The sequence below is a fragment of the Brassica oleracea genome, chromosome C3, assembly GCF_000695525.1.
Source record: "Brassica oleracea var. oleracea cultivar TO1000 chromosome C3, BOL, whole genome shotgun sequence".
NCBI classification, from domain to species: Eukaryota; Viridiplantae; Streptophyta; class Magnoliopsida; order Brassicales; family Brassicaceae; genus Brassica; species Brassica oleracea.
Genome location: NC_027750.1, coordinates 3,980,473 through 4,003,529, shown reverse-complemented (window position 1 = coordinate 4,003,529; position 23,057 = coordinate 3,980,473). Strand labels below are relative to the sequence as shown.

Here is a 23,057-nt window from a genome sequence, read left to right as displayed (position 1 = left end):
CGTCGGGCTTTTGAAGAAAGGAGTAAATGCTTTAAGGGTTTAAATAAGGGAGCCAGCAAAAGTGAGTAAAAAGTTACTATGATATGTGTTGTGCATATGTAGGACAATGCAATGCATGCATGCACTCGATTATCATTGAGTCATCATCATAACTTCATCATCTTGCAGCTTTTTTTCTTTTACTTTTGCTTTTTCTTCCCTTGACTTTACCTTTTATACTTATTTTAATTTGTCAGAAAAGTATTAGTATATGGGAGAGAACACATAGGGGGTAAAAAAAACTTCTGGGAAAAGCACTTTACCTATTGAATATATACTTTTTCTCGTCTACTTTTTATCAGCTTTAGAGAAAAACCAAATTCCAATCCACTAATACTTTTTCACTTTTTTTTTGGTAAAAATGTTAAAAATACTTTTTCACTTGTTATTAAATGGTCGCTCCCTATTTAAAAAGAAAATTAGATAAAATTAAAAGTGAAAGGAGCAATCATAAAGCAATCGATTACAAAATGATTTCATCACCTCTCACATCAGACTATCTTTTCTGCAATGGGCAGAATAGTTCTGTGCCCTTCTGTCTCTTCGCATTTATTGCTCCTTTTCTTCCTTTCTCTCTCTTTCTTCTTTCTTCCTTTCTCATTCTCTCTCTCTCTCTCTCTCAACCTTAAACTTACATCAATTAATTAAGCTTTTTGAACCGTTTATGCTGACTTTTCATATTGGAATTTGAGATGTTCCTACACTTTTGTGCCCTCTCTCGAACACCTTGCGAAAAAAGCTCATTTAGATTTCAAACCCTACTTAGAAAATTCATATCAACGTAGATGTGATGGGTTCTATAGATACTAGATAGAGTTTTCATTTTTTGGATTGAAATTGCAAGTAGAAAACCATGAAACACTTGTCTAGCTAAGTTTTGGTCGCGAGGAATTTGGGGGATAGCATATCAAAAGCTCATAACTATTTGTAAATTCAAATCTATAAGCCTTAGATTGTATATGAACTCAATATAAAGAAACTCTTCTTTATTATCTTAAGAAACTTCTCAAAACTTAAGTGTTCAATCTCAATCTCTAAAAAACTCTCTCATTATGCAACACTCTTGCATATACTTTATATAGAGATTATTGTTTCCATATTTCCTAAACTTTTAGGAAGTAACTTTCCTAAATACATTAGGATTGTTTTAACTTCTTCTCTAAGTTAACTTCATGTTTATCTCTAACATGATAGCCTAGATATGTAGGATTTAGAGCGATTTGAAATCGCAAAGGTTACTTAAACCAATATTGTCACCTGAAGAATCTCTACATTCTTATGACTTCTATCTAATAATCTCTCATGTTCATTTGATTTGTTGTAATGGCAGTGTGTACATGGAACTTATAGGAAGAGTTTGGTATCTGTTTTAGCATATGGCTTAAAGCGTGTAAATAGACTACGTATTCCCTTTTCTCGCGGCTTGCCAACGGATAGTGAAGTGATAAGTGGTAAAACATTGATCTTATTGTCGCTCTTGTGTAGTTGCATATGAACATTTACTTGATTCCAATTTGACATGATTTTGGCTAAAGCATGAGAAGGGATGTTAATGTCTTGATCCTGACATCAAGAAATATCTGGAAGGTTAGTACTATAACTCAAAATTCTTTGTATCAACAATATTTCTATGTCCTCCATAGGTTCTAATACTTTAGTTTCACTTTGATATTTCTGTATATGAAATTGAATTCTACATCTCAGAAGCAAAGTTTTGATTGATATTAATTACTTACAGAAGATTGAGCCTTGGCTTAGTCGGCAACCAATACTTTTCTGATTTGATAATGTCTTATATATCAGTATAAGTGGCACATGACAATTTGAATTTCAAAGATTGTGTTATGTTACATATATGAAGAAGCTGATGAAAAACCTTTTTAATAATGGAGAAAGAATAAATATGAGCAATTCTGACAATATATTTATAATGTTTGTTTCTTGAAATGATCACCATGACGTTGAATATATCCTTTTGCTACTAATCTAGATTTATGTTTGTTGATACTCCCGTCTGCGTTCCGTTTGATCTTGAAAATCCACTTTAAACCAATTGGTTTGGCTCCTGGAGGAAGATCAACGAGATCCCATGTCTTGTTCTTCACAATCGATTTGATCTCTTCTTCACAGGCATCGCGCCATACCTTCTCTTCCATTGCGCTTTCGAAGTCCCACGGTTCTTCGTTTAACAGAAGTAAGAGACGGTCTCCTTCCTCTTCTGCAAGGAGGATATAATCATCGAGATAAGCAGGCGTTTTACTGATTCTGTTTGACTTTCGAGGTTGGTAATGCTCTGTTTCTTCATCGGTTTCCTCTTGAGAGTTGTGTTTATCTTCCTCGACTCGATCTTCCTCCTCAACACTGCTGCTAGGTAAAACGTTGCTTGATTCCTCAAGTCCTTGATTCCCATACTCTCCAAACGTAACTGTAAGTGTTCTTGTGTTCTTGGCTTCTTCACTACCAGTTCTGTTCCATTCCCATGTTTTATTTTCTTCAAATACTACATCTCTGCTCACGAATATTCGTTGCTGTGTAGGATCAAATAGCCTATATGCTTTAGAGCCGGGCTCGGTCCCGAGGTGTACTAGGGTGCGAGACCTACTATCCAGTTTTCTCAAGCTCTTTGACTCTATTTTAGCATGCGCAATGCATCCAAACACTCGCATATGTTGGATATTAGGTTTTCTTTTTTTGAATGCTTCATACGGGGTTTGACTGCTCAATCTTTTTGTCGCTAATCGGTTTATGAGATAAGTTGAGTGTCTTACCGCTTCTCCCCATAGGTAATTTGGCACTTGCATGTGGGTTAAGATGCTCCTTGTCATCTCCAACAAGGTTCGGTTACGTCTCTCTACTACTCCGTTTTGTTGTGGCGTGTATGGGGCGGTTAGGTGTCTTTGTATACCTGATACTTCGCAGAAATCTCGAAACTCTGAGCTTGTGAACTCTCCCCCTCTATCTGTTCTCAATGTCTTAATGGTTGCACCGGTCTCCTGTTCCACAATCTTCTTAAACCGCACAAATTTGTCGAAAGCTTCTCCCTTTTCTTTCAAGAGAATAGACCACATATAACGCGAGTGATCGTCTATGAGCACGAATATATATCTGCTTCTTCCTGCAGTGGGTGGTGTTATGGGCCCGCAGAGATCGGCGTGTATGAGCTCCAGGATTGTAGATGCACGATATGAGGTTGAAGTTGGAAAGGATCGTCTTGTTTGCTTTGCACGCAAGCAAGATTCACATGTATCTTTCTCGACTTTCAACTGAGGAAGTCCGATGACGAGCTCCTCTCTTACCATGGTTTTCATAGCATTGTATCCAAGGTGTCCTAGACGTGCATGCCAGACAGAGAATTCACATTGTATTTGAGTTTGTAGGCACTTCGGTTCTTCTATCTCCATCACCACTTTGTATAATCGATTCCTTGCTCTCGAGGCTTTCACAATCATATTACCATCCTTATCGTGTAAGGTCAGGTAGTTCTCTTTCATCCTTACGTCACATCCCGATTCCGTGGCCTGTCCGAGACTGATGATATTGCTCTTAAGTGTTGGGATAAAGTAGACATCTGCAAGAATTTTCTTTTTTTCGTCTTGAGTTATAAACAAAATAGATCCTTTTCCCTTAATGTCTATTCTTGAATCATCTCCAAACCGAACCTTTCCAGTGATTGTTTCGTCGATAGAGTTGAAGTAGCTTCGATTTCCAGTCATGTGATTACTGGCTCCGTTGTCTAAATACCATATTCTATCGCCATCGGTACTGGATTCAAACTCTTTGGGATTCACATTACGTTCATTGAGGTAAACGATTTCATGCATCATGAGCCTATCGGCTTCTTGGGTTTCGTCTCCATCCCTACTCTCAATTGTCTCTTGTAACTTGAGTAATCTATCAGGACATGAGGCCGCAAAGTGTCCTATTTTATCACATCTATAACATATGATTTTTGTCGCGTCTCGACTGTCCCAATACGATCTACCGCGTCCTCTTCCTCTGCCATAATAACGGCCACCTCGACCACGCCCTCTGTATTCACCATAGTCGCGTTGTGGATGTTGTTCTGAATTAGCGTACATGAGTTTGCTTTGACTCTCCTGTGTATCTTCTTCTTCATCATGAATACGCTCTTCGTATGTTTTCAGACGACCTACAATGTCTTCGAAGCTTGTAGTCTTCAAATCCAACATCTGTTCTATGGAGGCAACAATGTGAATGTACTTCTTTCGTGGTAAACATGATAAGAACTTCTTTACGAGCTTTGATTCATCCATACTTTCGCCTAATGCAGCTGACTTTGATGATAATTCTGATAGCTTGCCCACAAAGTCATCAATCTTTTCGGTGTCTTTCATCTTCAAGCGGTCGAATTCAGTCATTAAGGTTTGTAGTCGCGCCTCTCGAACTCTATCAGCTCCCACATAACGAGTTTTGATCGCATCCCATACTTTCCTTGCGGTGTCGAGTCCTCCAGTTTGTAAGATCATTGTTTCCGGGATGGACTGAAACAGAAGAGCCGTCGCAATATCATTCTTGTCGCTTTCAGCAGATTCATTCTCAATTATCTCCCATACCTTATGAACCCTAAGTAAAAGTTTCATTCGAATTGACCACACGGTGTAGTTAGTTGCCGTAAGCATCGGGCAACTGATAGAGGATGATCCGCCATCCTTCTTAACCGTTGTAGTAACCAAATCACCCATGTCTCTTGACCTGGAACCTGCGCTCTGATACCAAATATAAGCCTTAGATTGTATATGAACTCAATATAAAGAAACTCTTCTTTATTATCTTAAGAAACTTCTCAAAACTTAAGTGTTCAATCTCAATCTCTAAAAAACTCTCTCATTATGCAACACTCTTGCATATACTTTATATAGAGATTATTGTTTCCATATTTTAACTCTTAGGAAGTAACTTTCCTAAATACATTAGGATTGTTTTAACTTCTTCTCTAAGTTAACTTCATGTTTATCTCTAACAAAACCTTCATTGGTGTTGTTGCAGAAGATAATAACTATATTTTGACAAAAATAAAAGATAATAATAACTATGATGAATATTGAGAGGTAAATCTTCTAACCATTCACAAAGGTTTGATGATCTTCGCAGGTTTTAAAGCTGTATACCCCATGGAACAGTTAGTCTTTACAACCTATATAACTTTGTTTTATAAAAAAAAAAAAAACCTATATAACATTAGGTTTCTTGATGGCTATCGGTCGATGTCTAACAATAACATAAATTCAAACCTGAATTCAAAATTAATAAATCAAAGACAAGAGGTTACAAATAAATATCAAATTAAGAGACAAGAATAAGTTAAACCCGGCCGGTATGGTTTGTAACCTAGTCGGTGTGGTAAGTACAGAATATGTATTATAGTTACGAGACGTTGGTGGGTGTCACAGTACATTCTTTGGTGTTGTGTGCTCTTTCACCCTCATAATATTCTAACTTTATTGATTAATCATAATAACAATATATAGACATAGAGAATTTGACGTTACATGATATATATTCAACCAATATAAAGATATGGACCCCCTTAATGAACAGTGGACATCACATCTCTCTCTCTCTCTGTGACTGTTGTTGGTTAATGAGACAACTACAACACCTTCATGCCACATCTCATTCTTCGCCAATCTTCGGTACAATTTGCCAATTCCTTTAGGCCCCATCTTTTATACCCTATAAATATACTCTGGTGGAAGAGAAAACAATTGGTATATAGTATCGGATATTAAGCCAAACACAAAATATATAATAAGGATATAACCCCAAAAAGTTTATCAATTAGAGTTCTTTTTTTTAAAGGAGTTGATCAATTAAATTTTTGTTTCAGTTTCTCTCATAACCAAACTAGCACTAGTGATCGAGAAGTTTTACAAATACATCACTGAGTTGATCAGTATGTTATATAAACGCAGGTATAAGTTATTTACTGGAGTGTAGTTCCAATAATTTTCTTTTAACTTATGTTTCTATTTTCTTGCATCTTGTTATAATTTTCGTTATATTTTCATAGGTACCTTACAAAATGACGTGGCGCATTAATGGTGGATTGATTACTAGCTAGTGTTCTTACCTTTTACCCTCCAAATTATGATAGTTTTTAGTAAAATTATTTTGTAATTACAAATATTCTTATGTATTTCCGAAATAGTACCACATCGCTTTTTCTTTTAAATTTTGAGTGTACATCTTTACTGTTTTTCACCTAGCTAGTTAGCCGTGCAAATTCATTATGTGATAGGAAATATATATTGGCTTCTTTGCTATAACTTTACAAAATCTAAAAGGGGATAGTAATGTCAACCTTTCTCTTGTTTCATTCTTTTGAGATGGAATGGAATTAAATAATTTAATTCACAACTCTAGAAATTTTGCTATTTGCATAACATAAAACAGTGGGTCCAATGTAACCCTACGATTATATTTCAAAATACGTAAAGCTTAAAAGTAGTTTTTGGGTGTTTTAAACATAATATGGAAGATTTTAAGCTTTATTCTCCAACTTGAGAATTGAGAAGCATATTTTTGCACGGTGAATGTGAAGGGAAAGAAAAAAAAGGGGAGAGAAAAGCATAGTATATGGCCATGTTCGTTTACGTGTAGCGCGACCTGCGATCTGCGACCTGCGACTAAGATTACGTTCGTTTACGTGTCGCGCGACTTGCGACTTGCGACTTGCGACCTGCGACTAAACCTGCGACCTGCGACTAAAACTATATTAGTTTACGTGTCGCGCGACCTGCGACCAGCTACCAGTCGCGCGATCAAAATTTTCTTAATTTTTAGTCGCTGTTTTTTCGGGCGACTTAAATGGGAACCCGCGACTGGTCGCTCGATCAGTCGCGCGACATCAAAACGAACAACAACCTACGACTTGCGACTTGCGACCAATCGCAGGTCGCATGTTACGCGACAGCAAGACGAACAACAACCTGCGACCTGCGAAGGTCGCGCGACATGTAAACGAACATGGCCTATATCGTTGTTAGTGAGTCAATGATGAACAAATCATGTTGGGCTATTCGCATATAAATACCAAAAATAGTTAATGCCCAGTTTTTAAATGATTTTTTTTTGTTGGAAAAGCTTGACGCACAAGACCAAAAAGTTATCACCATGCTTTTCATGAAATTAGTCTAATATAAAAAAAAAATTGACCCAAAAAGGAAGAAAAATTATATACTACATTGTTGAGGATGTGAAACCAACATTCTTCGCATTTTCCTTTTTTATTCTTGTTTTGTTTTTTATACAAACGTCGTTAGTAGGAAAGGAACTTATACTACAATCAGATAACATACTCAATCATATCGATTTTTCATTCAATTTTGAATAATATAAAAATTTTAAACTGGTCATAAATGGATTTTTAAATAACACTAATGTATATTACCTTTTTTATGATCTTATATTCTAATTCTCACAAAAATTATTGACTAAGAAACTAACCAATACTATATATTATATTGATGTTGTATGATCATGATTATGCTATATGTTTACTAGAAATTTTAGATGATACACAAGAAAACACTTTTGCAAGGCGCTCCAACATTTCTTTTGATCTTTCAATGAGAAAAGTGAGCAAATAAATTTATTTTGAGTCCAAAATTTATTTTTCTCTAATGTGTAGGACAGTTTTTCCATAATGGTAACATAATGCAAAAAACATGAGGGTCCATTAAAAAGTTAAATTAATATTCAACATAATAGACAGAGGACGACAGCTGGTTGTTAGGCAGCTATGAGTCTTGCCTTTTGCCCTACTTGAATAATCTTCACTAAACACACACTCTTTTCTGTGTTAAGAACTAAACACACTCATTTATTTTTAATTCGATTTGAACAACCATAATTCAGTATGGAATCAAAATGCGTATTAAATTTCAGATCTATACCTACCAAATAAATATCATAGTAGTCCAAAAAAAAAATCATTGTCTGATTTGTACAGGTAGATAACCATATTGCATGTGTCAATATGTTTTCTTATGTTTATATTTTGTGTATTGTTATTAGTTTGATTGTTATTTTTAAATTCTTCTCGGAATTCCTTAGTGTTGAGAAGATTCAGTTATTATTGATTTGTAGTTAACATTAATCAAGGAATTTTCAAAATAAAATAGAAAATGGGAGAGTATGTTTGAAGACAAGATGCATATTTATAAATACAAAGTAAGAATCAAAAATATAATAATTAAATAATGGATAGTATTAATTAGAAAATATGACAAAGAGGTATGAACGTCAACGGATTGGTAGAATCAACGGAGACTTTCATTCTCTGATATATTCCAAAAAGGAGTAAATTATTAATTTAGACAATATGGAACCTCACGTTCTGTTGGATCCATTTAATGCGTGCAGTGATAATTTATTTTAGATCTATGAATAAAATACAACTACTAGTAAGTTCTTTTATGTCGTACGTAAATGAGGATGTTAAAAATAAAAACAGCATTAGCAGTTTAATTACTTGTCGCATTGGATCTCGCTCACCGACGTAAGTTCAGGTCCATGAATATATTATCACTCGTTAGACTCATTTTTGAACTTTTCTAGCCATTGCGAATTTGATAAAGGAAAGAATAAAACATACGAGCAAAAGGAAAGCTAATATCTTCTTCGAGAAATTAATGGGCAACAGAATCCAATCAAACGTTAATAGCTAAGCGAAATATCAAGCTTCGTTACTCTCTAGTTTCAAACTTTCAATGTTTTTTTTTGAGAAATCTCTAGTTTCAATGTTCCTCTAATAAACTAAACCTAAAAAGGTTTAGTTCCCAATATAGTAATTAATGGATCAGTTAACATATAGTGTTAGTGACTGATTTAATGATAATCTCTTGGATGAGCCTAGGGTTAAAAAAAACAGAAAACTAGCTCGTTCAGAAAACTAAACATATATTTATAGCTTTTTTTTTTACCGAAAAAGGTTAAACCCGAGTCTATTAAAGACACAGACCTAATTCCAGGGTGGAGGTACAGCCCACGGATAGACCCTCTCCTGGGCATTCAAATGAGCCGAAAACAATAGCCCATATCCGTGTGCTCAGCGGGGTTCGAACTAGGGTTCGCCGTATTGAGTTTATTTTCTCAAACATATATTTATAGTTTTGGAATAAAATTCAAATTATTATCAAATTTATATGCTAAATACAGTATAAAACAAATTTACTGTAGCCGTAGGCTTTAAGAAACCCAATTCAGAATTATAAAATTGACATCTTCCCAAAAAAAGGAAAAAAAAATAGCTAAGGCTATATTTATCTAACTCACAGCATGCACTACTTTTTTTTTTTTTTTTTGAAAAAGGGCTTCAGCATGCACTACTTTTAAAAAGACTCAAAATACGACTAAACTCTACAAACATATACCGCACATACTTTTTTTTAACAGATATATATATATATATATATTATAAGATTAAATAATAATCTCTACATATGATTTCAAATCATTTTCCGATTTTTTTATTCCTGATGCTTTCAACATTTAGTGCAAAATTAATTGTCCTTTTACATTTTGTGATTGTTTAGTACTCCCTCTGTTCCTGAAAGTAAGATTTTCTAGAGTATGCACGCTTATTAAGAATTTAATAATTGTTTATAATTTAATTTACTTTTTACTTTATTATACACTTTCCAATAACTTTCCACCAATGAAATTTAATCAATTCAAATATTCTCAATTAATGTTCCTCAAAAGTATAAAAAAGTACCTTAACAATATAGAAAATCTATCTTTGTGGAACAAGAAAAAAATCTAAAACATCTTACTTTCAGGAACGGAGGTAGTATTTTACAGTTACTTAACCTTTTTGTCAGTGATGATTAAATGCTTAGCTATTGATAATTTTTCTGAAACAAATACTCCATCTGTTCATAATAAATGGCATTCTAACATTTTTTTTTGTTACATAAAAAATGTCATTTTACAATTTTAATGTAAATTATATTTACTTTCAGGCGAAAATAAATTGCATACTGCATTGATTTTATAAATAATTTTATTTATCTCAAATACTATTGATCAGAGATGTGTAATCAATAACAACTTACATATATTTCAGTCACTTTCTTAACCTGTGTGAAAAATATCAAAGTGACATTTATTCAGAAACGGAATGAGTAATATATTTCAATATAAAAATAAAGCAAAATAAATGATTTCTTGATTTTAATGCAAAAAACTTGAGCAATATATTATTTAATATACAGAAAATGTAATTAACCTACTCCCTCTGTTCATAAAATTGCATTTTTTTTTTCAAAAAAAAAAATTGTTTCAAAAAGATTCATTTTTATATTTTCAATGTATTTTTTTTTCAACTAATAATAATTGATTGTAAAATTCAAAAAATAATTGTATTTACTGAATTTTTATTGGTTTAGAATGATGAGAAATATATAGTTACAAAAAATTATACATTTAATATGTTTTATTAATATGTGGGGAAAACTAAAATAAGTATTATTTTGAACCAAATGGAGTGTTATATATCATATTTATTTTCTTTGACATATATAATTCATAATTTATTTTTATTACAATTTCGGGCTTTTACATCTAAGATCAATAAATAAACAAATACCTAATATTGATGGCCATGTGACTTATTTTCTGAGGAGACAACTCAATGAAAAATATAGAGTTTATTTAATTGAGAAAGAATATTTGGGAGAATGAAAAAGGGAATTAGAAGCAAATATTTGGGTTCTTTAGAGTTTACTTGTTTTTGCTTACTCAAGGAAACAAACAAAATATACTTTCTGGCTAATATTCTTATGTATGATAATATCTAAAACAATTATGCGTTACAGTAATAGAAATGCCGCTAAGTATATGACACATCTTGTATGTTCATATACACACGGAAAAACTTGTATATTATATTGTACAGACGAATGTATAATGTGTATCATGCACATATATGAGTGCATTTGAAGAAAACGGTACTTTTTGTAAGACATAACATTTTTTCTCTACATTCGGAAGCCACATCACAAAGTATATAATATATAATCCAAATCAAAAGTGGGAGAAAATAACAATGTCTTATAGAAATAAACAAGTCAAAGTTTATGAAATAAAAAACTACACAAACAATCTCAAGATTTGGTAATATAAATCTACTTCTCGCCACTGAAATTGTAAAAGACTACCACAAGGAGGACATCTCATTAAGATGTGCCATGAAGATTGATATAGCAAAAGCTTTCGATTCTGTTCAGTGGCCATTTCTCTTGAATACCCTTCGAGCCTTGAACATGCCGGAGCAATTTATCCATTGGATTGAGCTCTGTGTGTGCACGCCTTCGTTTTCAGTACAAGTAAATGGGGAACTAGCGGGTTTCTTTCAAAGCAAGAGGGGGCTGAGGCAGGGTTGTGCACTATCGCCATACCTCTTTGTCATATGCATGAATGTATTATCAAATATGCTTGACAAGGCAGTAGAAAGAAAAGAAATAGGGTACCATCCGAGATGTCGGAACATCCTCTTGACACATTTATGCTTTGCTGATGATCTGCTTGTCTTCACTGATGGCACACGAAGGTCTATTGCAGGTATTCTTAGGATCTTTGCAGACTTTGAAGTGATATCGGGTCTGAAAATCAACTTGGAGAAAACAGTTCTCTACATGGCAGGTCCAACAGTGGAACAAGAAGCAGAGACCCTCGCAAGCTTCCCCTTCGCCTCAGGACAGCTTCCAGTCCGCTACTTAGGTCTTCCCCTCCTCACAAAGAGAATGACAGTAAGTGACTACATGCCATTGGTGGAAAAGATAAGAAAGCGCATGAGCTCGTGGACTGGTCGTTTCCTTTCCCATGCAGGGCGGCTACAGCTGATCAACTCGGTAATCATGAGTCTAGCAAACTTCTGGCTAGCGGCTTTTCGACTCCCAGGTAGTTGTTTGAAGGAAATAGAAAGTCTATGCGCAGCCTTTCTCTGGTCAGGCCCTGTTTTAAAACCTACAAAAGCAAAAGTGAGCTGGCAAGACATTTGCTTACCAAAGAATGAAGGAGGCTTGGGAATCAGGTCTTTAAAGGAGATAAACAAAGTTCACTGCCTGAAGCTAATCTGGAGAATATCATCTGCTAGATCCTCCTTGTGGGTCAAGTGGATACATTGTTATTTGATAAGGAAAGGGTCTTTCTGGTCGATCTCAGTTAAGACAAATTTGGGGTCTTGGATATGGAAGAAGATTCTACGAATGAGAGACATAGCAAGGCAATTTCTGCGTATAGATGTCAGAAATGGGAACCATACATCCTTTTGGTATGATGTCTGGTCGCAGATTGGTTGCCTAAAGGAAGCCGTAGGTGATAGAGGTAAAATAGCGCTTGGTATTGTGGAAAATGCTACGATGGCAGATGTCCTCTCAAATAACAGGAGGCGAAGACATAGAGAGCGCATTCTAAATGATATAGAGGAAGACATAAATAAATTGCGCATTGGAGGGTTAAGGGACATGGATGATGTCCCGTTATGGAGAAGCGAAGAAGGAAAATTTGGAAACCGATTCTCCACTAAAAAGACATGGCATCAGCTGAGGACGAGGCAATCTATCTGTCCTTGGAGCAGAGGCATATGGTTCCCCGAGTCCACCCCGAAATACTCATTTATGATCTGGATTGCAATAAAGAACAGGTTGCAAACAGGAGATAAAATGCAAGCTTGGAATGCTACCATAAACGCAGAGTGTACTCTATGTCATGAAGTGCAAGAGACTTGCCATCATCTCTTTTTCCAATGTACCTACTCATCTAAGGTTTGGAAATCATTGGTACAAGGGCTTCTCAAAGATGGCTTTACCACAGACTGGAATACCATTATCACTATAATATCTGGCTCGACCTTTCCTGCCACAGAATTGTTCCTTATCAGATACTCCCTGCAGGCAGCAGTTCACAGTATCTGGAGGGAAAGAAACTCGAGGAGACATGGTGAAGAACCAAAGGATGCCATTACTCTGAGCAAACTCGTTGATAAAACGATCAGATTGCATCTGCTTGCAGTCAAAGCAAGAGGCCACGCCTACTTGGAGAGAAGTCTGCGTACTTGGTTTGGCACGAGAGAAGATCTAACACCATCGTAATAGGTGGTTAGAATCTTTTATTTTTATTGCCTTATGAGTTCATATTCATAAGTAAAACAGAAGCACAAGATGTAACACAGTTTTTGTTTGATTATAATTTTACTTTCATTCAAAAAAAAAAAATAATGTGACACAGATCAGTCTGATTTAGCCCTATAATAGACCTCACAAAATGGTCAAACAAGTGACCGGTTGATTTTGTAGTCTACATCTCTACGAATTAAATATTTATGTCTTTAGGAGCTATTCATAAACTCAAGAACGTACTGATATTTAATGTAGAGTTGTCTCTTTAGGTATAGTTGAACAATCTACGGTCAGAAACTTGAATTGTTTGATTCCAAAATCATATAAAAGAAATTAAACAAATATATAAAATCTAAATAGAGAGTGAAGTGAGAAGCGAAGAGAGTGGGGGAGAAAATAAAACAAAAAGAGTCAGAGGGTTTCTTTCTCTCTCAACGTATGAATCCCGTCGTCTCCGGGGTACCAAAATCAGAGCATCCGATTTTTATTTATTTTAAATGTATTTTATATGTTTTGTTTTTGTTATTTTCTCTTATTATTTATTTATTTTTATTTTTTTGATCAAATTATTTATTTATTTAACTTTGGCTTTTGCTTTGACTAAAGATTTAGATAGGACAGAAGAGAGCGACCCTTTATTCTTTCTCCTCTTGTACTCTTCTCCAACATTTTAATTAGTATTATTCTTCATCATAATCTGTGAACATGTATTATTTTATATTCCAATGGGTTTCTGATTTAGTACTCAAAATGATAAGGTTTATTAATCTATCTTTTTGTTCGATATGTTTATAGAATCTGTATGCATCATAAAGAAACAAGCCCCAAACACATATCGTTATGTTTTATCTATGAAAATGATCAATTATAACGTACTAATTTACATCAAATTTCCATCTATTATATAAATAAAATTATTTGTCAATAGTAGTTCAGTTATTTTAGCTGTAAAAACTGAAGTGTCAATACTCAATAATAAAATACTAATGACTAGCTAGTTATTTTAGCTGAATCAATTAATGTAGTTGTAAAATATTTTATATTGGTACTTTGCTTGGTGAAAGAAGGGTTAAAATGACAAATTTAAGATATAATAAAATAAAAACTTGCACTATTTGGAATACAACGAATTACAATATTACCCTTTATCAACTATCGTTTTCCAAGATATACTCTCGAGGAACAACATCTCATACATACACACACATGTACATACGCACACACTATCTCTCTTTCTTACTTATTTTATTTTTCCTGAATTTAGTTTTATTCCTTTTTTCTCTTCTGCGTTTGATTCACAACACACATACCTATCTCTCTCTTCTCCTTCTTTTTCTATCTCTCTCTGCGTCTTACTTTGAGCATGTTTGTTTCTTCAAGAAAATTATTATTACTCAACTTTTCTCTCTTCTCTTCCTTCTTAGTCCTCTTCAAAGCTCTTCTTTAACTTCACCTCCCCTCACTTTCTCATTTCCTTTTGAGATATAGAGAAAAAAATCCAAATCTTTCAGACACCCTTTTGACTTCTTTGCTCAAAGAATCTCTTTTATTTTTCCCTTAGAAAAATAATTTTAAATTCAGAAGCAAAACCCTTAAGAGAAAGAAATACAAGTAATCACCCATCATCATCATCATCATCATCATCATCATCATCAGTAGCAGAAGGAATAGCAAGAGAGGTTCTTAAAAGGTTGCTTAATCATGTCCATGGAAGGAGTTTTTCTAGAGAAACCAACATCAAACACAACTACAACTCTCCCTGATCTATCTCTCAACATAAGTCTCCCAGATACTCATCACAACGAGTCTTCCAAAGAACTTTCAAGAAGATCATCCCAAACCGACAACAACAGATCATCAAACTTTGAACTCTCCTTATCTCATCATAACAACCCTAGTTCGAATCCAAGCACAAGAATCATCCATTGTCCTGATAGAAGGAACCTCTATAACAACCACATCCTTAATGGTGGAAGTCTTCATCAAAGGGTTGATGAATCCGAGATTAATAATATCCACCGTCCGATTAGAGGCATCCCGGTCTATCACAACCGTTCATTCCCTTTTCACCAACAAGCCTCTCCTTCTTCTTTGCCTTCTCTTGGAGGAGACTTCTCAATCTTAAACTCATCTTCCGGCTATAACAACGCCTACCGATTGTTCCAATCTTCCCCTAGGCTAAAAGGTGTTCCTATGCATCATCATAATCACTATGGAGTCGTTGGATCTTCAGATTCTTCTTATCCTCATCATCATAATCATCACCATCATGGGATGGTCAGATCAAGATTCTTGCCTAAGATGCCGACAAAGCGGAGCATGAGAGCTCCGAGGATGCGTTGGACGAGTAGCCTCCACGCACGGTTTGTTCACGCCGTTGAGCTTCTAGGCGGACATGAAAGTACACACGCATTTACATCATAATCACATTCTTAAGCTCTTTCCCTTTTTTATTTAATATATATTCTAAAAATGTGAAATAAAATTCTTGTTATTGTTGTTTTGAATATAGGAGCAACTCCAAAGTCAGTTCTTGAGCTCATGGATGTAAAAGACTTAACTTTAGCTCATGTGAAGAGCCATTTGCAGGTAGATCTACACTCCACTTCCGTGTTAATACAAATGAGAGAACCAAATGCTGTTTATGAATTTAGGTTTTTTCTCTCATATTCTTGTTGGTTCCTTTCCCCTAGTATGAGTCTAGTCAAGTTAGCTCATTACCAATTACTAAGATTCTCTAATTCGGGAAGTTCATTGTTTTCATCACCATCATGTCTCTCTCTCTCTCTCTCTCTCTCTTTTCTCATTTCCGTTGCACAAAAACAGCTTAATCAAGAAACTAGATATTTGTGAACATATTCAGAGCAATGAATAGTGTTGAAGTCTCTAAAGCTTGTGCTGAAACTCTGATGTCTTAATTTTGTTTTCTTGTTTTGTCTTTGCTTCCAGTTTAGTCATTTTCTGAAGAGATGGCACAATTGCCAAGAAACTGAATCAGTGATGAATTTAAAGGGAGAAAAGAGAGAGAGTGTGTAGGTTTAGCTTTAAGAGAATTGTTAAGCAAACTGAGATGATAGAATTTATTTTAATCATAATTCTTATTTTAAAATAAAATAGGAAGAGGGGACAAAAGTAGTCATCATTACTCAATGATAATAATACAATCTTTCAGACATCAACCTCGTGGTCTTAAAATCATAAATAAATAATTCAATGTACAACACTAGTCCCAAGACAAACCCAGAAAACCACACATTTGTATAAAGTTCATATGTGTCTGCATATATGTCTGCACATTCGTCAGCTGTTTCATATATTCAAAATAATACACTTGGTTTATCAGGATCGTTATCTGTTTGAAAAAAAGATCTTTGTCCGTTTATTTGTTTTTTTTGTATCCTTCATTAGATTTATTGATTTATTCCTTAGTTTTAGAGCTGTAATGCCTTTTACTCTTATTTTTTCTTGCAGATGTATCGAACTGTTAAGACCACTAACAAGCCTGCTGCTTCATCAGGTACGTATTATTCCGAACCTGACTTTACACATATATACTTATGCATATTCACATTTTTTAATAATGCTTTCCAATATGCTAAAGAGATAGAAAAAATATACAATAAAGCTTATGATTCGCCAATATTATCTAAGCATATTTTAGGTTCAGTATATAATTACTATACTAATTTATTGATCAAATAAGTTAAAATAAATTAATTTCAAGCTATATTTTGAATATGTGATTCGTATATAATATATTTAAACTGAGAAGCATTACTACTATTTTTACTAGTTAGTTCCAATACTATAACTATTTTCTTTTCCCAATTGAAAAATGCTAATAACTGGTCAGCTCAAGGCTTTATCTTTCTTACTAATTTTGATTGAAACCCTAAGTTTAAGTGATCAAAGTTCAAAGCAAACCAAACAAACCTTCATCTTGATCTTCTCTTATAAAACGAAAAATTTATATCAAATGACTACCTAGTAAACTACTAAATCATTGCCCTAAACGAGCTAGTACACTGAAATAAAGATCAATTATTTTTATATTCATATGGATTTTGCATTTTCGCTGTACACACAAAATATTTCATTTTTTAATCTCTTACTTGACACAATTTCCGAGGTTTGAAACATAGATTTTAGTCAAAGCCAAAAGCTGGAAAACATTTAAAGGAAAGCAATATCTTCACTGCACTGTCTTTGCCAAAAGCTTACAGTAGTTGTTTCCTTTTAAACAAGAACCCTTAAAGGGTAAGATAATTAAGATGAATCTTGATAAAAGTCTATAATTAATTTTCAGATGGGTCAGGAGAAGAAGAAATGGGCATAAATGGGAATGAAAGGGCACAATCTGACGATACTTCTCCTCATCAAGAAATTGACTTCCCTTCCACTACACAACCTCGTTGGAGTAACTCTTCAGGGTAAGTTTACACGTATTAAAATCTAATTACATACATATATATACGTGTATGTATCAAACGCACGATATGTTAGAATTAAGTGAGCTAGCGAAGTTATATAGGGTTTAGGGGTTCCCTTACCTAAGCGCTACTACTTCCAACCTAGTTAATATTAAAATTATTTAGTTATCCCAAAATATCTATTCCATCTAACAAAAATAGATTTTTGGTATAGGTCCTTATATAATAAAAAAAAAAACAAAGTTTGTTGGCAATTTTGACATAAAGATTGTGGGATCAATAGTAACATGCAAAACACGTTATTTGTGACTCCCATTTTTCTAGTATAAATCAACAACTATCGAGTTAAATGGTTTACCATTTTTCATTGGTTTCAACTTATGCATGGATAAGTAGAAAGATTCTTAATTTCATTATACATTTTTGTTCTTTAAACATACAACAGAGAGACATGGCCATTAAGTAACAACTGCGCAAGCGACATAGATACGGTGATCAGAACTTCATCAACATCAGTGATCTCTCACCACCAAAGAACCTCCCTTCAAAATCAGGTTCTAATAATAATTCTCATATAACCATGTATATATATACTTATCAAAAAAAAAACCCATGTATATATATTTAGTTATTGTTTTTCTTGTTTTTTTCTTAACAAAAAAAATCTAATTGAAATTAATTCGCAGGACCAAAGGTCAAACGATCAAGGAAAGAGGTGTGGAGATCTTAGTTGTAACAATCCAAGTTTGGAGTTCACATTAGGAAGACCCGATTGGCACGAGAAATGACTTTCTTGACCTATATATATATATATACTCAGAACATGTATGCAGACTGGAGTTATACCGTTGTGACGATGAATTTGTCAGCGGAAAAGTTGAAGAACGCATAGAGAGAGAGAGAGAGAGAGAGAGCCAAGACGCTCGAGAGTGTTGATTTTTGGAGAAATACATACTTTTGTAGGCTTTTCTTCTCAAGTTCCATTGATGATTTGATTATAAAGTGCATGATCAATGTATGAGTTTGTTTTTTTTATTTTTTTTTGGTTTTCCGGGGTTTAATGATTTCCCGAGGTTGATGTGGTGTGATCATAAGTTATATAGTTGGCGTGATCATAAGTTACACACAAAGTCTGGATTATTTTTTCTTGGAATGAAAGCCTCTTCGCGGTTTAGAGGGTTTCTAAGTTCTCTTTGAGTGTGTTGCAGCTGAAATGTAGAGAGAGATCTGAGTTGATAATTTTCTTATGTATACTCATCATTCCTTACGTACGTGAAACACAAATATATGCATATTCAAAATCCGAATGCAAATGATTACAATGATTCTTCTGATCAGCTTCTTCACAACAAGCTCAGTGAATGAACATTTATATAAACTTTCATTACAAACAAGCTTGACCAAAACTAGGGGTGTTTAACTACAAACTCTGTAGATACTTGTAATAATAAATAAAAAAGCTAAAGAGAAGGATTCTCTCTGGATGATTCGATGCCTACAACCTCTTGATCTTTGTCTTGATGAAGACTGAAACTGTTACCTGAAATGGCTAACCCCATCACTTGCTTCGCCAAGCGCAGGCTTCCTCTTGCTCCCAACCACACAAGATAGAAGAACCCAATCCAACCTGATCGATACCAAACTCATTGCATTCTCAGTACATAAACACAAAAGGAAGCAAATTGGAATATTTCATTTCAAGATTCCGAAACAGAACCAGAACAGAGTAATATAAACCTGAGGCAAATAAGATGGAAACAACAGCTGAAACTGTAGCAGTAGAGATGACGAAAGCAGCAACGGATAAGGCTCCGATGTAAGTAGCGGTCAAGGAGAGAAAGAAGATAGACAAGAAGCCACCAGCAACAGCAAGCGAAAACAAAAGAGAGATTATGATTGCGTTGGCTGTTGCAGCTAGAAAGAAGAGCATGAAGACAACCAAAGCTACTATTGTAAGAATCACTATTGTTCCTATCTGCAACAAAACAAGAAGTTTTGACTCACATGGGGTTCCAATAAAGTAGCCAAACTTTAACATGAGAAGAGGCAGTGATCATCAATTACAGTGATGACAAGCAGTGCACGAAGCGGGCTGCCACGACGAGTCCATTGGAGAATATCGCGTGAAGTTTTCCGAGAAGCTTCTCGAAGCTTCGGACCATAGTCAGCGACCGAGTTTCTTATTCGTTGAAGCAGAGAAGACGAGGAGGCATCCCTTGTTTTCGGATCCGGAAACAGAATCGAACCGATCATGATGCAAAGCAATGAGTAGAGGCTCTCTGAATCACCATTCATCATCCCTCCGCTGACGACGACTTCTCCGACATCATCATTGACAGCGTTGGCATTTGATTTCTTCTCTGTTTCGCCGTGAACTTGCGACATTTTCTTAGACTTTTCTGTGTGATTTAGAAACTAATGAATTGTTTGGATCTTGATTTAGGATTTGGATCAAGATAGAAAAAAGTTGAGATGGTAACAGATAATGGCGGACATATAAGAACAGAACAGAACAGCTGTTTCGTTTTTCGTTACGGCCAAGTGTAGCATGCAAAGCACCAACGTGGCCTTAATAAACCCATGATAACCGGATAGGACTGGATATGTATATCAAGAGCGTCTAACGAACGCGCTTTTAGCACGCGAGTGGCTCATTCTCTTTCTGTTAAGGTCCATTTGCTGTGCGGCTTTTTTTTGCCGCGCCAACTCAACCGTTTGTTACTTGTTTCGCACGGGTTCAATTTTCCCAATAGAAAGAAAACTGCGAATCGGATTACATCAAATATGCAGCCCGATGGGCCTTTATGCCAAGCCCATTTATTATATGCGTTCGAGTATTGTTATTAGTTTTCTTGCTTCAAAACATAATGGTCTTTTTATTCTTTGTTCAAAGCATTCTAAACAACATATAATAAACTTCATATCATTTGCCGGCAAAAGAAATACAAAACTCATATCCGAATCTGAAATATTAAATTACTAGTACATACTTCCGGGAAAACAAAGCTTATACATTAAACTATAGATATATGTTTTCAACATTAATTAGTCTGATTGATTCATGGTTTTTTCCATACCTCAAATATAAACTTAAAAAAAAACATAAAATTAGGTGATATATCATTGATATATAACTGACATTTTACTTTAATTAGTGAATAAACTCCAAAGCTGCATAGTAGGCGACGAGGACTGGTAAAGAGACCAACATCCCAAATATCACCCTACATTTATGATCACACAATTAAAACTGAATTATATATAATCACAAAAATATAAAATTATATTTGGTTTTCTAATTTAGACTTACGCTGTGCTTAGAACATCTGCATGTAATCCGTACTCCTTAGCAAAAATAAACGAAGTGATTGATTGTGGCAAAGCAGCCTGTAATTACATACTGATTCATAAGTAATTTATCACTTAACTCAAAACAAATTAAGTTTTTTCTCTTCTGAAAAGTGAAAAAGATGATGACAAAAAAAGTGAAAAGGCATCAAGTTTGTCTCCTATCTAGCTAGTGGGTGAAATGAATGATATATTGCAGTTTTCCAAATTGATTCGATATATGCTAATCAACATATATGTATGCTACTTAATCTATCAGACTATACACATATCAAACGTACGTCATTTAGAACAAGATTAAACTACAATATAACTGTTTCAGACTGAACATTTTGACTGAACATTTTATTTTCCTTTGCTTTGTATATATAGCTTATAAACAGAACAAGAAACGAAAACTTGATCAGACAAACCGGAACAAAAATACAAGAAATAGATAATGACCTGAATGATGGCGACGCGGAGAACATCTCCGTGGAGGCCAACCGCGATTGAACCAATGGCCATGGCGGCGGGTCCGGCAATAAATTTCAAGACCATCCCCATCGCAGTCAAGCTTGTTCCACATACTATCAACTTGTCTTGAAGTGCCATGAATATCCCTGGGCATATATATACATATATGTATGCTCAATTACTAGTTCCATATGGATATGTAATATATACATAGGTAGGTAATAAAACATAAATACACGTACCCATATTGAACATGGCAGTTCCTGTTCCTGCTTTTGACATTATAAGAATCGATCCCTCTATTATGCCCGGCATCTCAAAATGCCATCTATTTCAATCAATAAGTAAAATATTAAAGTCTTTGTTACAGATCATGTTGATCATATTGTTACTATTATACATACTAATAATCAAAACCCTAATCCCATTGTTTACAACACCTATTTAGTTAAGACTAGATTCTGGCCGGACATGATTGTTTCTTTGCATGTACGTTTGTGTTTATGTTACCTTGTTATAATTTCTAAGGACACTATAACTTGAAAAGGCTTAACGCAAATACAATAATCAACTGTGTTACATCACCATTTTATCATAGAGTGTAAGGCGCTAGACCGAAAAGTATTTTTGATGGTCTAAACTTCAAATTTTAGATTTTTCAGTCCGTTTAAACGGTTGCTTACATGTTAGAAATTGAGCTTAGTGTCTCCTGATCACACATACTTAACGCTTTGTTAAAACATTTCATAAAGCTAATATATATTTTAAAGATTTTTTTTTACCTGTTAGATATAAAAGCCCATGCGATTCCAAGGATACAAGAATAGCAATTCGGATTCGTTGCAAGCTTCAACCACACGACGGACATGACCTCAAGGAACGACTTCTCCTCTCTCACAACCACTGTTTCCTTTCTACCACCTTCGATATTGATGTCATCTACCTTATTATTACTACTAAAGCCGGCTCTTCTAAGCTCTAAGACAAACAACAAGAGTGTGAGCCACACGATTGCCTGAAACACTGAGGATTGAACCACGAGATCAACAGCCTCTTGTCCATACATCGCCTTTGCCAATGGCACACCCACCACAAGAGAGTTAGTAAGAGTGCATAGAGAGAAACTTGTAATGGACCAACAATAACTTCCTTTGCTGCTATATTTGGCCCAAAACGCTAAGACCGCAATTATGATGATCTTAGAGAGAACATCTGCTGCAATGAACCGGTAATTCATGTTGAATGGGTCGACATGAGCCGTGAACTCGATGGTGAAAAGTGGTAGGGTGAAATAGTAAACGAGTTGGTTTATGGCATCACATTGATCACGAGTGAAGATGTTCCACCATTTCACCGAACCATAGCCTGAGATTAGGGCAACATAGAGTGGAACCATTGCTTCGATGACCTTGTAAACATCTCCCCCACTTATCATGGTTTTACTAAAAAAATGGTATATATAATACAAAGCTTGTTCTCTGAACTTAGAAATTTGCAAGTATTTAAGCAACGAGAAAGAAACTGAAGCTTGTTAAGTTCTTTTGTAGATAGTGAATGTGGTAAGACATAACCAACATGTTCGTATTTATAGATACGATTGTTGTTTTTAACAAATGAAAAAAAAAAAAAAAAAAAAAAA

General features: G+C 34.7%; 3 protein-coding genes across 3 annotated transcripts; 1 reads left to right on the top strand and 2 right to left on the bottom strand.

Annotated features, from left to right (window-relative positions):
• Positions 1–14,885: 14,885 nt before the first annotated feature.
• LOC106335430 (transcription repressor KAN1-like) lies at positions 14,886–18,727 on the top strand. Its single transcript, XM_013773951.1, has 6 exons — positions 14,886–15,585; positions 15,697–15,773; positions 16,656–16,701; positions 17,491–17,614; positions 18,060–18,168; positions 18,301–18,727. The coding sequence occupies exons 1-6, from the start codon at positions 14,886–14,888 to the stop codon at positions 18,400–18,402; spliced, it is 1,158 nt and encodes a 385-aa protein (XP_013629405.1). The 3' UTR covers positions 18,403–18,727.
• A 347-nt stretch (positions 18,728–19,074) lies between these two features.
• LOC106329693 lies at positions 19,075–19,999 on the bottom strand. The gene is made up of 3 exons (XM_013768360.1): positions 19,679–19,999; positions 19,352–19,589; positions 19,075–19,241 (listed from the first exon to the last, which is right to left on the bottom strand). The coding sequence occupies exons 1-3, from the start codon at positions 19,997–19,999 to the stop codon at positions 19,075–19,077; spliced, it is 726 nt and encodes a 241-aa protein (XP_013623814.1).
• Positions 20,000–20,551: 552 nt separating this feature from the next.
• Positions 20,552–22,954, bottom strand: LOC106335431 (putative auxin efflux carrier component 8). Its single transcript, XM_013773952.1, has 5 exons — positions 22,201–22,954; positions 21,661–21,746; positions 21,407–21,564; positions 20,925–21,001; positions 20,552–20,838 (listed from the first exon to the last, which is right to left on the bottom strand). The coding sequence occupies exons 1-5, from the start codon at positions 22,851–22,853 to the stop codon at positions 20,766–20,768; spliced, it is 1,047 nt and encodes a 348-aa protein (XP_013629406.1). The 5' UTR covers positions 22,854–22,954; the 3' UTR covers positions 20,552–20,765.
• Positions 22,955–23,057: the final 103 nt, after the last annotated feature.

Coding starts and splice junctions, on each gene's coding strand:
- LOC106335430 (XM_013773951.1), top strand. CDS start 14,886: ATGTCCATGGAAGGAGTTTTTCTAGAGAAACCAACATCAAACACAACT. Junction 15,774..16,655: donor ATGTGAAGAGCCATTTGCAG/GTAGATCTACAC, acceptor TTTTTCTTGCAG/ATGTATCGAACTGTTAAGAC. Junction 16,702..17,490: donor CAAGCCTGCTGCTTCATCAG/GTACGTATTATT, acceptor ATTAATTTTCAG/ATGGGTCAGGAGAAGAAGAA.
- LOC106329693 (XM_013768360.1), bottom strand. CDS start 19,999: ATGTCGCAAGTTCACGGCGAAACAGAGAAGAAATCAAATGCCAACGCT. Junction 19,590..19,678: donor GTGCACTGCTTGTCATCACT/GTAATTGATGAT, acceptor GTTTTGTTGCAG/ATAGGAACAATAGTGATTCT. Junction 19,242..19,351: donor TTCCATCTTATTTGCCTCAG/GTTTATATTACT, acceptor GGTATCGATCAG/GTTGGATTGGGTTCTTCTAT.
- LOC106335431 (XM_013773952.1), bottom strand. CDS start 22,853: ATGATAAGTGGGGGAGATGTTTACAAGGTCATCGAAGCAATGGTTCCA. Junction 21,565..21,660: donor AACTGCCATGTTCAATATGG/GTACGTGTATTT, acceptor ATATATGCCCAG/GGATATTCATGGCACTTCAA. Junction 21,002..21,406: donor TCCGCGTCGCCATCATTCAG/GTCATTATCTAT, acceptor ATGTAATTACAG/GCTGCTTTGCCACAATCAAT.